The sequence below is a fragment of the Calidris pugnax genome, unplaced genomic scaffold (genome assembly GCF_001431845.1).
Source record: "Calidris pugnax isolate Ruff unplaced genomic scaffold, ASM143184v1 scaffold24, whole genome shotgun sequence".
NCBI classification, from domain to species: domain Eukaryota; kingdom Metazoa; phylum Chordata; class Aves; order Charadriiformes; family Scolopacidae; genus Calidris; species Calidris pugnax.
Genome location: NW_015090922.1, coordinates 1,382,955 through 1,398,165, shown reverse-complemented (window position 1 = coordinate 1,398,165; position 15,211 = coordinate 1,382,955). Strand labels below are relative to the sequence as shown.

The 15,211-nt window shown below is 37.8% G+C and overlaps 1 protein-coding gene across 1 annotated transcript in view; it reads right to left on the bottom strand.

Annotated features, from left to right (window-relative positions):
- CDC42BPA (CDC42 binding protein kinase alpha (DMPK-like)) overlaps positions 1 to 15,211 on the bottom strand; it is a 187,585-nt gene that overhangs the window by 77,203 nt on the left and 95,171 nt on the right. Inside the window, exons 7-12 of the mRNA XM_014950818.1 lie at positions 8,872 to 8,965; positions 7,892 to 8,092; positions 7,035 to 7,283; positions 5,316 to 5,395; positions 3,983 to 4,149; positions 3,394 to 3,516 (exon numbers count right to left, since the gene is read on the bottom strand). Of these exons, the coding sequence (XP_014806304.1) occupies positions 3,394 to 3,516; positions 3,983 to 4,149; positions 5,316 to 5,395; positions 7,035 to 7,283; positions 7,892 to 8,092; positions 8,872 to 8,965 (914 nt within the window). The remainder of the gene's footprint in view (positions 1 to 3,393; positions 3,517 to 3,982; positions 4,150 to 5,315; positions 5,396 to 7,034; positions 7,284 to 7,891; positions 8,093 to 8,871; positions 8,966 to 15,211) is intronic.

Below are 15,211 nucleotides of genomic sequence, written 5' to 3'. Positions count from 1 at the left end.
TTGCAGCTCCAGAAGAGGCAGTAAAACAGGTTAAAGAATATAACCAAAAGCTACTTGTTACATATGTGTAGGAAATGGTAATTTTCCATCTAATCACCCTAGTTGTTGCTAAGATTTTAGCTAATATATGCAAACACTCACTGTAGGATGTTATTACATTACATGTAATTGCCCAAGAGATGAGCCCAAAGCATAAAGCTCAGCTCTGCACCTGAACCTTCTTAAAGTTCATCAGATCTAGATTTGGAAATTTAGGTATTTTAAACACCACCCAGAAAACCTGGAACTGGCTTCCCTAAATTTGGAAGCATTCAGACATGATCATCATCTGGTTTCTGCCTGTATTCTGTCATTAATTTAATTTTAAAATCTATCTAACAAAGTAACAAATCAAGTAAAATACAACATTCCCTTTTTCCAATTTTATTGAATTAGCTTGTATTAGTTACAACTCAAGGCGCAACTGAGTGTCTTCTAACTAATGGCTTTATTGTGGGCCAGACAAGTCATCGAGTCATTCAAGTATATACTGAGGAAGTTTTGTGGTGACTGGGGATGCTTTAGACAACTCTACATGTTCCTCATTTGATCACGTTATTGACTTCCAACTCAAACAACAAAAGCATATTATCCAGGAATAAATACACAAATATGTATGTGGCAGGAAGGAGAAAACTCTTATTGGGTACTTAAGGGAAAATCTTCTCAATATTAACCAGACATTGACTACTTTTATATATCAGTTTTGTTGGGGAATGTTCCCACCCCTTTTTCATGTAGGGTTTTTTTTTTTAATTACCAAAGGATGAGAGTAATACCTTCAGCAATGAGCTAAAATCTAAGTTGCAACTCAAGAGTCAAGAATATAATTTAAAGCTGATCCTGATGCTTTTCTACGAAGGGCTAGTGCCATTCAAAAGCTGCTCTTGTATATATTGCTTTTCAGTGGTCTCAAAGAGCCAAAAGCAGATTGAACAGAGGTTTCTGATCGCGTTGTCTTTTTCCTCATTACAGCAGCAAATGGAGGGACATTTGGCTGGAGAGAAACTTCACAAACCCCTTTGTCCTGACCCAGCGCACACGGCATCGCAGAGAAACTTCACAAACCCCTTTGTCCTGACACACGGCATCGTGCAAAGCAGAGTGATCCTCCCTGAGCTGGTTAAGCCACGTTCACATTCAAAAATAATGCTTATAGCACAATACAAAACTGCTGCCTCACAGCAGAGCAGCTCTCCAGCTGCGTATCTCGAACAGAGTTTTTCCAGACTACACCATTTTAACAGCATATAATCTGGGTGCTGCAGTCGGTGGTTCATACCTCGCATGCTCCTGCCAGAGTCTAAATGCAACAACTAAAATGCCTGGAAATTAAGTTCAAGTTATTCTTTCTGTGGGTGTCGCTGCTCGCATTCCTGACACCGTCAGGAACTGAATGAAGTCTCTTCACAAACACAAACCAGAACAAATCTTTTTTTGTAGTTTCCTCCAACCTTTCTCGCTGTTGTTGTTTCTTTTTTCCCTATCAACAGGTAAGATATGAACATATAACAGAGAGCCATCTACTGCTAATTGTGTCTGAGTTTTCTCTGGCACCAAATGCAGGTATTTTCCGATTTGGATGGACAAGAGGAATCAGATTTGTCCTTTCCATTTCTACAGTTCTAGCCCTAATATCTCACAGTCTCTATCCATCTTGTTGATTTTCCTAAATAAAAACCATCTTGCTGTACTTCCTTTTCTTTCTCTGTGAAGATGCCTCTGCTCTCAAGATCCTATTTTGCAGAAATTGTTATGGAGCAGGGTAACAGCAGTCCTATGCTATGAACGACGAGAGAGAAAATTCCCTTTAACATAGTTCAGAGCATCAAATCCAAAATACTGAATATTAGTATTAGTAGTCTGCCTTTAAAGTAGGCTAAAAAGGTATTAAACAGACAGAAAATTGGTTCACTAACAGCCATATTCAACACGGTGGAAGTTCTTAAAATATGAATTGTCCAAATCTGGGTGACTAAGGGTGGAAAAAAGGTGTATTTGGATATATCGAATTTCTTTGGATCTTTCCCTAAACGTCTCCAGCAGCCTTTGTAAAGACACAGGATACTGGGCTAAGTAGATCCTTGCTTTTTGACTAGTTTGTCAGTTCTAAAGAAAGGCAGTATGACATTAATTAAAGAAATTCAGCTCTTTATCTGCACAGATTTCAAAAGCACTTTTCAAACTTAAAGTACTGAGACACTTGATAGTCACATTTTTAGTTATCATAAAATCTTTGTTAACTCTCAGAAGCAAAGGAATTAAATGGAAATAAATGTATGGTTTTGTAAGAAATGATAGCTCATTGACAGCAGAACTGAGAGGTGATTCTTCCTCCTCTCACCTTCCTTTCCTCGTAGGCTTCTATTGCCCACTTTGCATTGATTTATTAGATAATAAGTTGATTAAATTCTCCGTATCTAAATAGTTCTTTCTTTAATTGAGCGAACTGAAGTCAAGAGACAGTCTGGGGCATGCAGAGATGGGCCACACAGCTGTGAGCAGGACCTGTTTTGGTGGCAGAGTTTAGTTTGGTCAATTCTGCTGCTTCATGGAACTGCAGCCTTATGACCGGTGGCGTCCTCTTATGGAAAACACCCTTCACTAGTCCCTGCCACTTGGAAAACTCAGTATTGCTGGAGTTTCATCCTCAAGGGCCATCTTCCAGATAATCCAAACTTTTCTAGAAGTACCATTTCAAGAAAATACTCAGAAACCCACATCTCCAGTTTGAATTAGCTTTTACTCCACATTCAGTTGCAATGGACTAAGCAACAGCACGCTATAAACCTCTGGGGTTTCGAAGGAAACATAATCACATCTCACAAACTGGGCCCTTCCAAGGAAAATTCAACAGAAAATGAGATAATGAAAAATATCAATTGATGCTCAAACTGTAACAAATCATCTTTCCACCAAATGTTTTTAAGAATATTAAAATGGCTCAGCTGAAGTCTTGCAGCACACGTTGCAGAAGGAAGGGGGGAAATAGAAGGTAGTACTATGGAAACTGGTCATGGTTTCACAAGTTCCCAGGTAGAGCATGATTCACACCCCTGTAAATTAGCAACACCACGATTTCAAACTGGTGGAACTTTACCACTAATAATAAGAGCAGAAGTTACTGAAATCTTCCTTCTCCCTTACAACTGGAATTACTGAAGTACTGAATATCAAGTTGAATTTGTAGAAAATATTGAGCTACCAATGAAGATCAAGGGTGAAATGAGCACTAAAAATACACTAGAAGACTCTTTTAGAAAGTGAAGTAAAGCCAGCATTACATTACGAGAAAAAAATCTTGTCAAAATACAGTTTCTCATTGCAATTTTTACATTAATATTTATAGCATACCTGTTACCTGTTTCTTCAACTTTTCGATTTCTTCTTTCAAACTTTTAATTTCTAAATCTTTGCTTGCTGTTATTGGGCCATCCACTGTTGAATACTGCAGAGCCTGGACTGTCTGGGTGGACTCTAGAAAATGATGGAAGAGAGAGGGACAAATCACATGCCTGACATGTGAGGGGGTCAAAAAGATATTACTGATAAATTAAGACATCCCAAAAGACTCTCCACTGAAGATTCTACAGTTAATAATTTCCAACTACGAAGTGCCAGTTTTTCAGTAATTCAATTTTTCAGTTGGACAAACAAAGTTCTTAAGAGATTTTAAGAATGAAATCTTTATGCCAAAGGAATGAAGGCACATTTTGTACAAAGTTAGCATGTTGTAAGAAATTACATATGTGAGAAATTTCAGGGATAAAGAGTAACAGAAGTTTAATCTGTCAACAGAAGTAAGGAAGAGAATTCTTTTCTTCCTAGAAAGCATTCTAGGAAGTATATTTATCTTTTTCCATAGTACAAACATAGGTGACAAAGCTGCAAGCTAATCGAAGACAAAAAAGTGATCAAATTATTTATTTTTTAATGACTATACCTTGCAGTTTTCTACTAAGTTCAAGCTTTTCCTGTTCTAGGCGTCTTATTCTCCTCTCATAAGCTTCTGTTGCTAAACTATCCTCCAAAGTTCTTTGGATGCTGGCATCGAGATCCATGGAGCGTGGTCCAGCTGTCAGTCTTAGACAGCTGCGGTCTGAAAGCACACTGTAGGGGGGGGAATAAAACAGTACTGGATATTACAACAGGCTGCGTTTAAAATAATTTACAAAAAAAATCTAAAACCCCAAGCAATAGTTGTTTAAAATGTGAATCACTAGCTAATTTACAGGCTGCGTTTAAAATAATTTACAAAAAATATCTAAAACCCAAGAAATAGTTGTTTAAATTGTGAATCACTAGCCAATTCATTATACAGTCAAATAACACCTTGTTAGTATGTGGTCATTAAAAACTGAATTCCTTTTTACCCAGCGTGACTGATCTCCTCAATGCATTTATTTATTATATAAAAGTGAATGAACTCCTGGTCATTATGGACAGTCTACATTAGTCAGATAGCAAAAAGCAACAATGTAGATAGTAAGGGTGATTACAGCAACAGTTTGGGTTTTTTTTTAATAATTAATCAAGTTTCCCAAATACTTTAAAGACAGCAATTCACAACAACTGGTGTGAAATTACCACGTGACAACGAGAGCACGTACGTATCAGAAGTGCTGTGCCCTGATTCTGTGGATGCTCGTGGACACATATTACTACTTATGCAGATAATCCTTTTGAAGTCCACAGGACATGGCACATAACCAGCACTAAGCACATGTGTTTGCAGAAACATAGGCCTGGCTTTTCAATGGTTGCAAACATTATTTATTTAATTATTTTCATAAATGAGCAAGGAGCGTAACATGGACTTCCTTGTGACTGTTTAATCCAGCAGGAGAGATGAACATGATAAGTACCACATTCATGTCAAATAACAACAAAAGTAGTTTAAAAAAAAAAATTTCCATTGACTTCAAGAATATCAAAGCACTAGAAATAAAGCCATTTTTGAAGTCTAATAAGCTCAGTCTAGTGAGCTGGTTCCACACATCTGGTCTTAACTTTGTCATACGCAGCTGACTTTATATATTGTCTGAAAACCACCTTTCTCAACCAAATTCCTCTGAACACAAGTGCTGACCTTTAAATTCATGTAAGTTTTACCTACAGAGAACTCATTCTTTTGGAGAGATGGCATTTTAGCTTATGGCCTAGCAAATTCCTCAATAAACCACATTCTTTGGTATCTGTTTGCAGTTGGTTTCAGAGACAGAAACTGAAGATAATACATAACCATCCTACAGACAACTTTGGAACTCTTAACTTACCAGCTACTTGTGTATGTGAAACCCACAAATGGTAAATGATGGCCAGAAAATGCAGTGTGTGACGGTGGAGGCATTGTTTCCTAGAAAAATAATAGGATAGTTGAGTAAGTAATATCCTACTGGACTTAAAAGATTTTCAAGTTTAACCAGATGTGAAGTGTTAGTGATAATATCATATTAATTACACTCACAGGTATCTTTGTCTACAGTCCAAATATGAAATGGCATCACCTAGATCTAGTCATAATAGCATGCAATATACAAAAATACAGCATGCTGGTACAAAAAAAGCTTTTCTACTTAAATAGGCTACCGTTGGAGGAAAGCAGAGTACTACACATATTAAAAGCCAATTTCCTCCTTATTTTTTCCAAGAAGCTCTTAGCACAAAGACTATCACCTTTTATTCCCTCCTCTACTCCTCTATGCTATTTTCAGCAGGGCTTCCTGCCTGGAGAATTACCAACTCTGAGCAGGTTATCTCTGTTTGGAGAGAACAACAGTCAGACATTTACTAGAAAGAAGTAACACAACCAGGTTTTCTAATCCCATTAGAATTTTGACCATTTCTTCCTTCATTGCTCCTTTTTCCTAGCAACGAAATACAAACCAAGACACACCTTTTGAGCTTCTCCTCAGGCTAAAATAACCCTGTCGCTGTATTATTTGAACCTCTACAAACTCACATTGCCTACCACTTATCCCTAGGTCTAGGAAGCTCAGTGGAACAGAGATGCACAGGCAGTTTAGAAAACAAAAGCAAAAATGGTGAAAATGCTTCACCTCACATGTAAACAGCAGGTTTCTGCAACAGACACCCCAAAAAAAAGTATTTCCAAGGAGACAACATGAAGAATTCCTCTGATGCTGAGACCTCTATCATCTGTTAAAGTCCCAGTTCATAAGTATAGAAACACTAAAGTTGTTAAAAATTCAGTGAAATACTAAAGTTGTTAAAAATCAACAGTTGCAAAGCCTTTTAAGCAAAGGCAAAATAATTTTCTTCTCACTAAGATTGTTCCTGAAGAAATGGCTGTAACACTTCTCCTGAATTTTCCAAAACACAACTCAAGTCAGAAAACAAGCTGGAAAAATTTTAGTGGGAAGAACTGAATGGAATCTGACAGAGCTATGAACAATTAGAGCAGAGCACTACAATAAAATCCATTATGCAAACTTAGTACAAGCCCCGACAATGCTCTGCTAGAAATACTGTGTCTTGCAGACTAACTACATGGAAATATTTTAATTTTTGTAAGACATGGACACTAAGAACTTGAAATACTGTGTCTTGCAGACTAACTACATGTAAATATTTTATTTTTTGTAAGACATAGACACTAAGAACTTGTTACTGCAAATAACAGATGTATGTTTTAGTCAAATATGTGCGAAGTTGCAATGAATTTGCAGAAGTGAACTGCAGTTATAGAATCATAGAATGGTTAGAGTTGGAAGGGACCTTAAAGATCATCGAGTTCCAACACCTCCCACTAGACCAGGTTGCTCAAAGCCCCATCCAGCCTGGTCTTGAACACCACCAGGGATGGAGTCCTTACTCACAGGTGTTTGAAGGATTCCCCCTATAGCTCTCCAAAGCAGCCCTTTTTTTTTCCACACAGAAAACAGTGAACACACTGAAAAAACTGTGTTTACATCTATTTTGTAGTAAAATATACTACAAAAGCGGATTTGTCCAAACGTTAATTCTATACTTACAGAATTTTTTAAGCAATCGTCATCCACATCAAAGTTTGAAGTATCGGTGGGGCTGCTGACTTCTGGGATGTAAGGTGCCTCACAGTTTCTAATGTTGTCCCAGTCAATCCCAGCAAAAAAGGGATGGTTCTTAAAATCTTCTATCCCGTTTTGTCCAAGTCGATGCTCCCTACTACAAATGAGCCTTCGGATAAGGTCCTTTGCACTTTCAGAGACATCTGTCACTTGCGCAGGGAACTGAAACCTCTCCTTAAAGATTAAAATAAGAGAAAATAGTTTATTACCAAGAAAAAGTTGGAAAATTGCCCTTCTTAGTGAAAATCGCTACGTAAAAAAAGAAATGCGCAAATACTCTGGTTCTTACATACATCCAGTAAGGTTTCTAGGAAAAAGACTTCCCCAAAGGACAGAAACTACTGAATTATTTTTTTTGCCTCCTATTTTTTTCCTCTTTATTTAAATTTCTCATACACTGTTGAATTCTACAGCTACCTCCATGTGGAAGAACATTTAAGAACCTTCTGCACAAGCCAACCAATGGACCCCGCCAGAAGGAAGTAACGCAAAAGGAGTGATGTCATGTAGCCAAGATTCACTCCACAGAGCGATCTAACAGCCCTGTTTCCAAAGCCACATTTTCAGTTTCGAACCACTTTATCCCAAAGCAAAGCCATCTGCAATCCATAACCATAAACTTACTACATGGAAACATTTTTTTTTGTTCTACGTTTATGAACATTAATATAATTAATACATAAAAAGTAAAAATAAAAATTATTTTTGAATAAGCTTTCCAGCTACCCTATTAGTTATTAAAAATTAGCGTAGAGAGAGACAGAAAGAGAAAGTGCACTAACTTTGTGGTTCATTATTTTCCCATAGGTCTCCACCAAGGACTCAGCATAAAAGGGCGTTTCTCCATAAAGCATTTCATACATGCAAACGCCGAGGGACCACCAGTCACACTCGGGCCCATACTTCCCTTTTCCATCTTCCATGGCCTGCAAGATCTCTGGTGAGATGTAGTCTGGTGTCCCAACTGCCACTGAGGATTGGACCTGTAGGAGTTACATTTCCAGGACTCAAATCAACTTCCATCGTTACAGACACTGTTGTTTGTGGCACTGAGCATGTATATATATATTTAGCCTAGTATTCTGGTTATAAAAATAGCAACTAAACACACTAAAAGCTTTTAAATTCATAAAGAAATATGTAAGCATCCAAGGCACTACATTAATAGGCATCCCAATAACATACTTCTGCTCAACTCTAACAAATATTTAATACCAGAGAAAGTAGAAAACTGTCAGTTCTTTGGCTTACAGTTGTTATTAAGTAATTATAGATTAGCTAAGCACATATATTAACTCAAATGCTTTGTAAAACTCTGGGATGTGATTAACACACTGGAATTACCTTCTAGTCACACCTACTATATACTGTGCAAGTTTAAATATACTACTAAAATATAATGATATGCTAATTGTATCTCATCCTGCTTACGCTAAAGCTTACATTTTCAACAAAGATTAGAGCTCAGAGCTCAAAACTGAGAGATTCATAGTTCCTCAACAAACACCTACTCAGTACTGATAGTGCCGCTTCTCTCCGTTTATTCATGACTTGACTATATGCATCTAAAAAGATTTTAATATACAGTAATTCCAAGCAAAGTGTAGTCATGTTTTGGACCAAGGATAGTCACATTCCAATACCACCACAATTCCATTTCATTTGACATAAGGCACCTTTTCTCTTAATTACCACATATTTTAGCAGCTAGCAAAGGACTGCAGAAAAGGTGTTTAGGAATATATCACTCTTTCTAAATTACCGTTCCATCTTCCATCAGTTTCAGACAAGAACCAAAATCTGCTAGTCGAATATGTCCATTCATATCCATCAAAATGTTGTCTGGTTTAATATCCCTGCAAATAAAACACATTTCAGAGTTAGTACAAAAATGTATACAAAAATAGCGCAAGCATTAACTATGCAACACCATTATCACTCAAACCCTGCAAGAGATCAGTAGGTGGAAAATAATCACTTATCATATGATGAAATTTGCACCAGGGACATTTCATGACAGGGGCTGTGGATCAAATCATATCATGCCTGTTAATTTTAGTAAAAATTAGAAAGCATCTATATGATCTCTAAGTTACCAGAGCCAGATTTGTTCAACTTGCAAACTAGGTTCCAATGCTGAAATTCCTTTTTATTAAAGTACAGTTATTAGAAATACCCATCAAGCTACCTTTTTAAAATACGTGATGTTATTACATTATTACTCTAACCTTATCTATTATATTCAAAAGGTAAATTACAAGCGTATGAATAAAGTACTACAAATACTTTCACAATGAACAGCCATTTATAAGATGTAAGATCAACCCCCCTAAAACAAACTAAAACCAAGCAAAGCCCTGACTTTGTTTCATTCCTCAGACAACTTACAAATGAACGTCATTAATTGGTTTGCAAATTTTAATATATTCACAAGCTGAGATATTCACATTGCACATGAGAGTAAGGTTTTGTAAGGGCCAAAAAAACAACCACACCTTAAGCAACACTATAGGAGCAATAGCATGAAGGTGTCACGCTGTTACACACCAAGTGACAATTAATATGGTAATAGTATGTTGTTTTGAAGAAACAAAACGTTACCCAAAGACAGGCTGCGACCCATGCTGAAAACAAATTGTAACCACCTTCCCAACATCCAGAAACATTTATTAAATCCAAAGCAAATGCTCCTTCAGAAATCATACTTTTGCAGCTCACAGCTGAGCATATGGACAAGTCTTTACAAAGTAAACCATAAAAATTAATTGAGTCCATTCTCTAAATAACATTCTTCCACTTGAGTTTTGCTGACACTGAGTATTCCAAAAAGTTGCAACCTCCAGATTGAGATAGTTTTATTTATTTTATATTCACCCACCAAAAACATTCCTTAAACATGTTCCTAAATAAAAACAAACACATGCTATTGAGACCTCCGGAATTATAACTTCAGTTTTAAACACTTTGCAAAAACATGCACCTAAAAATCAAGTTCCTCTTAGAAGCTGGACCTAGTTCAAGCGAAACAAAAACATGAGTCACCCTTGAGGCTCCATTTATCCATCTTCTATCTTTTAATATATTCCCAAGAGAAATAATAATAGCAATAATCATCATCATCCCAACCTCCCCCATTCCATCTCACGAAATAGCAGAAAACACGAAAAACATGAAAAATCACACTCTGTTGTCAACACTCTGCAAAACCAAACTTGCAAAACACCATTAAGAGCACTCAGAGGAACAAGTATTTCTTGCAAAGCAAAGTTAGTAAGACTCAGTAATAACTACATAAGAACAATTTTTATAGTTAAGGAGAAAAAAAAAAAGAGACCAACTTAATGCATACAAATTCTTTACAGCTCTTGAAACAGAAGGTATGGGTTAGGAACAACTGGTCTGAATTCAACTGAACTGGGTTAATAAAAGACAGTTTGGAAGACAGGAATCGCTGGCATCTGCAGAGCAGAGCGGGCTCTAAGCAAAGGGAAAGTTAAGAAAATTATGAGCCCAGAGGGGAAGAAGGAAGGGGAGTAATTATTGCCAGTGTAACTGAGGAGTTTGAAGGTAGTGATTATGGGGAAAAATATGTCATAAACACGCATCTCTACTGAGCCCACAGTTGTTACGTTCCATTAGATTGTTAGATTCCATTAGAATTATGAGGTTTGTTCCAGGTTTTTGTTTGAATGTCATTTAGTGACTCCCCTTTAGCGATGAGAAATTATTCTGCTCCTGCTCTAAACAGAGCATGGTCTTCTTCACATCCACTCCACATTCCCTAGCTTATCCCTGTTTCCCCACTGTATGAACTTGTTCCCTCCTCCCGTACTTCCATCTTGGCCGCAGTTTTACTCCCATTACCCCCTGCCTCCCAGGCTCACCTCAAAAGGGGAGATGTCCAACCCTCCACAGCCTGTCAGACCCAAATCTCCTCCCCTTTTGTCTCCTCCTTTCACACTCGGCTTCTTCAACTCCTAAGTCCTGGTCCCCCTGTACATACACATTTAATCGATGTTTTTTTCTCCCATCTCAGGAACAGTCAGTATTTCCTCATTGTCGCTTCCGAGATTCCCTTCCCATTGGATTCCTACCCCTCTAATGTCCAAATTTTGTTCTGTTGCACAGGAACCCTCTTTGGCACTGAAAGGAAGAGCACTATTAACAACAAAGAGGCTTCACACTGTCTCCGGTGTCTATTTGCCAACATCTCCCCAAATTGCAGAGAAGTCCCTTCATCCTGACAGCTCTGAAACAGCACAAAACTGCAGCACAAGAAAACTGAAAAACATTCAGGGGCCAAACTCTGCATATGCTTCTTTGAAATTCATAACATCTGGCGTATTGGGTGGAAAATTATAACCTGAATATATCTAGATCGGGGGCAGAAGAATGTCCACGACTCAAGGAAGATTCTCTCCTGAATTTCAACAGTGCCTCCACATCCCAGAGCAGAAGACTTTCTCACAGGATTTTTAAGAATTATTTTATTCATTCAAAATTGATACAGGAAAAGCAATGCATGTTTCTTGACTTTGCTCCTGAAAAGAGATGATGCTGCTCCAGGCAGATAATAAGGAAGGAAAATTCCAGACCAAGTAGCTAAAATCTGGCAAAAGTAATGAAAAGTTACACGGTTTAGTGAATAGACCACTGGGCTGAATCTCTGTAGATAAATTACTGGGTGATTGTGGGCAAACCATTTCAACGCCATCCAACAATTACACTGGTGCTCAGTCAAGCAACTAATATCATCTGGCTGGAAGGCTATGGAGGACTCGACTCTAATAACTCTGTAATTAGTTCATTAGAATAAAAGAAGAAGATCTGCTCACTTGAAATACAAAATAATTCAGTTTCAAGAAGTATAAGGCATTTGGAAGCCATTTTATGAACCAGATTTATAGTGGGAAGAAGCATTGAACTGGGGGAATTGCTCTGATGCCACCGTTGTGCCCTCTGGAGCCCCTGAGTTCTACCAAGTCCCAGAGAGTTCAGCCCTACCCCTGAGAGCAGCTTCTGTGGGGAGTCCCACGTGCCACAGGAACAAGGTGCCAGAGTTAGACCTGGTACAAACCAAGCTAGTCCAAGTTCTTCAAGTACACTCCACAGTGTGTTAGGGCAACATGGGCATCCAGCACACCCAAAGAAATACAAACCTTCCTTAAATCAACTTTATTGTGGCATTGCCACCTGGGGATACGAACTGAGTAAACTGCTGTCCTGTGGCATTGCCACCTGGGGATACGAACTGAGGAAACTGCTGTCCTGCTTTTTGGTGTTTTTTTTTTTGTTTGTTTGTTGTTGTTTTTTTTAATGATTGATGATAGCACCAGAGGACTGAGAAGTCTGGACTAAATAAACATCTTTAGAAATACGTTTTTTTTGTTTGTTTGTTGTTGTTTTTTTTAATGATTGATGATAGCATCAGAGGACCGAGAATTCTGGACTAAATAAACTTCTTTAAAAATACATTTGTCCATTTTAACCACGACTCCAACCCAGAGCACAGGAAAGCCTTCTGTTTTCCTGAGCCACAGTGGCCTTGACTGGAGGAGAAAATAAGCACTGAACAGCAGCTCGGATGAAGTGATGCTCTTCATGTTTGTTTTGCAGATTTTCATTATTTGCTTCTGTTCTGTGTGATAATGGAAACTTCATTTGCACAGAAAATGAGTGTGGAGGCTTATGAAAAAAATGTGAAAAATCTTTAATGAACCATTTTTCATAATGCTTCTTGGTTTAATTTGGGAAGCTGTTCTTCAGATTGGCACGTTTACCTGGATGACTTCATTCACCTCTCTTTAAAACAGTTTACTTTCTTAAGCCATAATTAAAACCCAAACATTTTACATACTAACTGTGTTAATATAAACACCATTCTGAAATGGGACTACAGCAGACATCTGGATTATTGCCATTCATTTTGATTTCTCTGTTAATGAGCCAGAGTAGAATTTCATTTGTTCAGTAAGACTCAAGAAAAAGTATTCCCTCTTGAGACATGTTAAATCCATAGCACATTCCAGCTGGAAAACAAACTAAAAAGAATTTTTAATACATGTGAAGGTATTCTTTTTTCCTGGATTCATTTCTGATGCTAAATGAAACTTTAGGAATTGTGAGGTCTTGCATATTGAAATTTGGACTCGACAACCTCCTTAAGTTCCTTCCAACTTGAATCATCTTCTTACGGTTTCAAAGTATACCTGTTCCTGAGGTTCATCTATGTCATTCTTTGAATCACTGAATCAGTGTTACTCACTGATGTGCAAGACCACATGGAGCTCCTCAGGTCTGCAGCACAGGGAACAGCAGATTACAGAAGAATCTTAAATTAATTTTGGTTTATGGGCAGCCTCATGGAGGCAGGGGATGAGACAAACAGAAAGGAAGAACATCAAAAAGAGAGTGACATTTAATGTAAGAACTGTGTGTCAGACTATACCAAAGATGATGCCAGGGGACCAACTCATGGGCACATGTATTTGAGTTTATGTGAGTTATGCCCTTCTGGCATTAAAGATTTTGTGACCAGGAGGATCCCTCTTCTTGGTAACTGTATAATTATGACGCAGAATATGCTCACTTTGGTTACTCATTTGTAATGTATTTATTCTTTAAAAAAAAAAAAAAACACCATCAAAAATGATCAGGCAAAAATGGAGGAAAAGGTGAGTCCTTCTCTGTAACTAACATCAAAAAAAGGTGGCATCTCTCAATATGTCCTTATTGGAATAAACATTTCGGATACTAACAGATTGTCCTCAAGAACCCAGCTGAGCTCTTAAAAAAAGCAGCAGAACTGAAATGACCATAGAGGGGCTTATGTGGTTCTAAACTCCACAACTGGAACATGAGCTGAGCCTGAAGGAAGAAATGGACCTGTCTGAAATCAAAGAAGCAATTCAATAGCTCAGCTACCAGTTTACCAATTATTCCTTTCTATCCAAGAAAGGAATAATTCAGAGAACAAATTCTTATCTCTAATGTGAACATTAGAGAAGCATGGAAATTCATAATTTTCCTAAGCAGGTCACATGCCCCAAGACACACTATCCTTGAATAGCAAAGAACAACGTGAATAGCTTACATTAAATTATTTTTCTGTGAAATCTTCACATGCACAGTATTTTTTTAATGCTACCGATGTAAATTAGAATACAAGCAGATGAGAAAAGTAAATTAGTTTCAGGTGTAACTGCTGGCACAGAAAAGCTGATCCAGACAACTTATTACTAATTGAGGATTTCACAGCACATTATTTTCTCATTATACATGCAAGAGCATTCCCCAAAAGTATAAATCAAAAGGTTAAAAGCAGACATCAATGGTTATAATTATCCACTCTTACAACAAGAAATGTTATCCTTTGCCAAGTTACCTACTCTAAAAAAACATAACCAAGTTCTTACTGCCAGAACGCCTGGACTTTTTATCCAAAATTTCTTCAGAACACTGGATTATCCTTAGTAAGGACAGAAATTTGGCAAACTCTTTGTTTCACTCCCTTCTGGTGTTTCAAACAGACTTTTCTTCTACGCTCCTCTTCTCCTCACACAGAAATGCTACATCCATGATAAAAAAAAAAAAAAAAAAAATGAAGGCATTTGGTTTTGGCAGGACTCCAGCGAAAGGAGGAGAAAATGTGGTGCCTGTGAAGTTTTTATTAAGGTATTCAACGATGCCATACTGACAGCCCATGGAGGAAAACAGCTGGGGAACTTCCATCAAGAATCCTGGTCAATGGATGCAGTTTTTTCACAGTCAAACCTACGGACACTGATGTCCAGGAGCTTATTTCTATTTTCCATTACAGCATCCTGGGTTATATCAAAGTCAAAGTAGCCATATTCTGCCAACTGCAGTTTATCTGCATTTCTAGTGAGCAAAACTGGAAATACACTCCGTCTGGCAGAGAGACCGACGTGCGCCGAGCCAAATGAGATCTGGCCAGTCGGCGGTTATTCTTTAGCAATCCCAAGAAGATAGGCTGCAGGAGATAGCAGCATGAGAGAACTGGAATATGTTCTACCTCATTAACCGAGCCTCTTATCAAGACTCTACGGTGCCTCCTCCTAAACAGACACTCCTCCACTCCT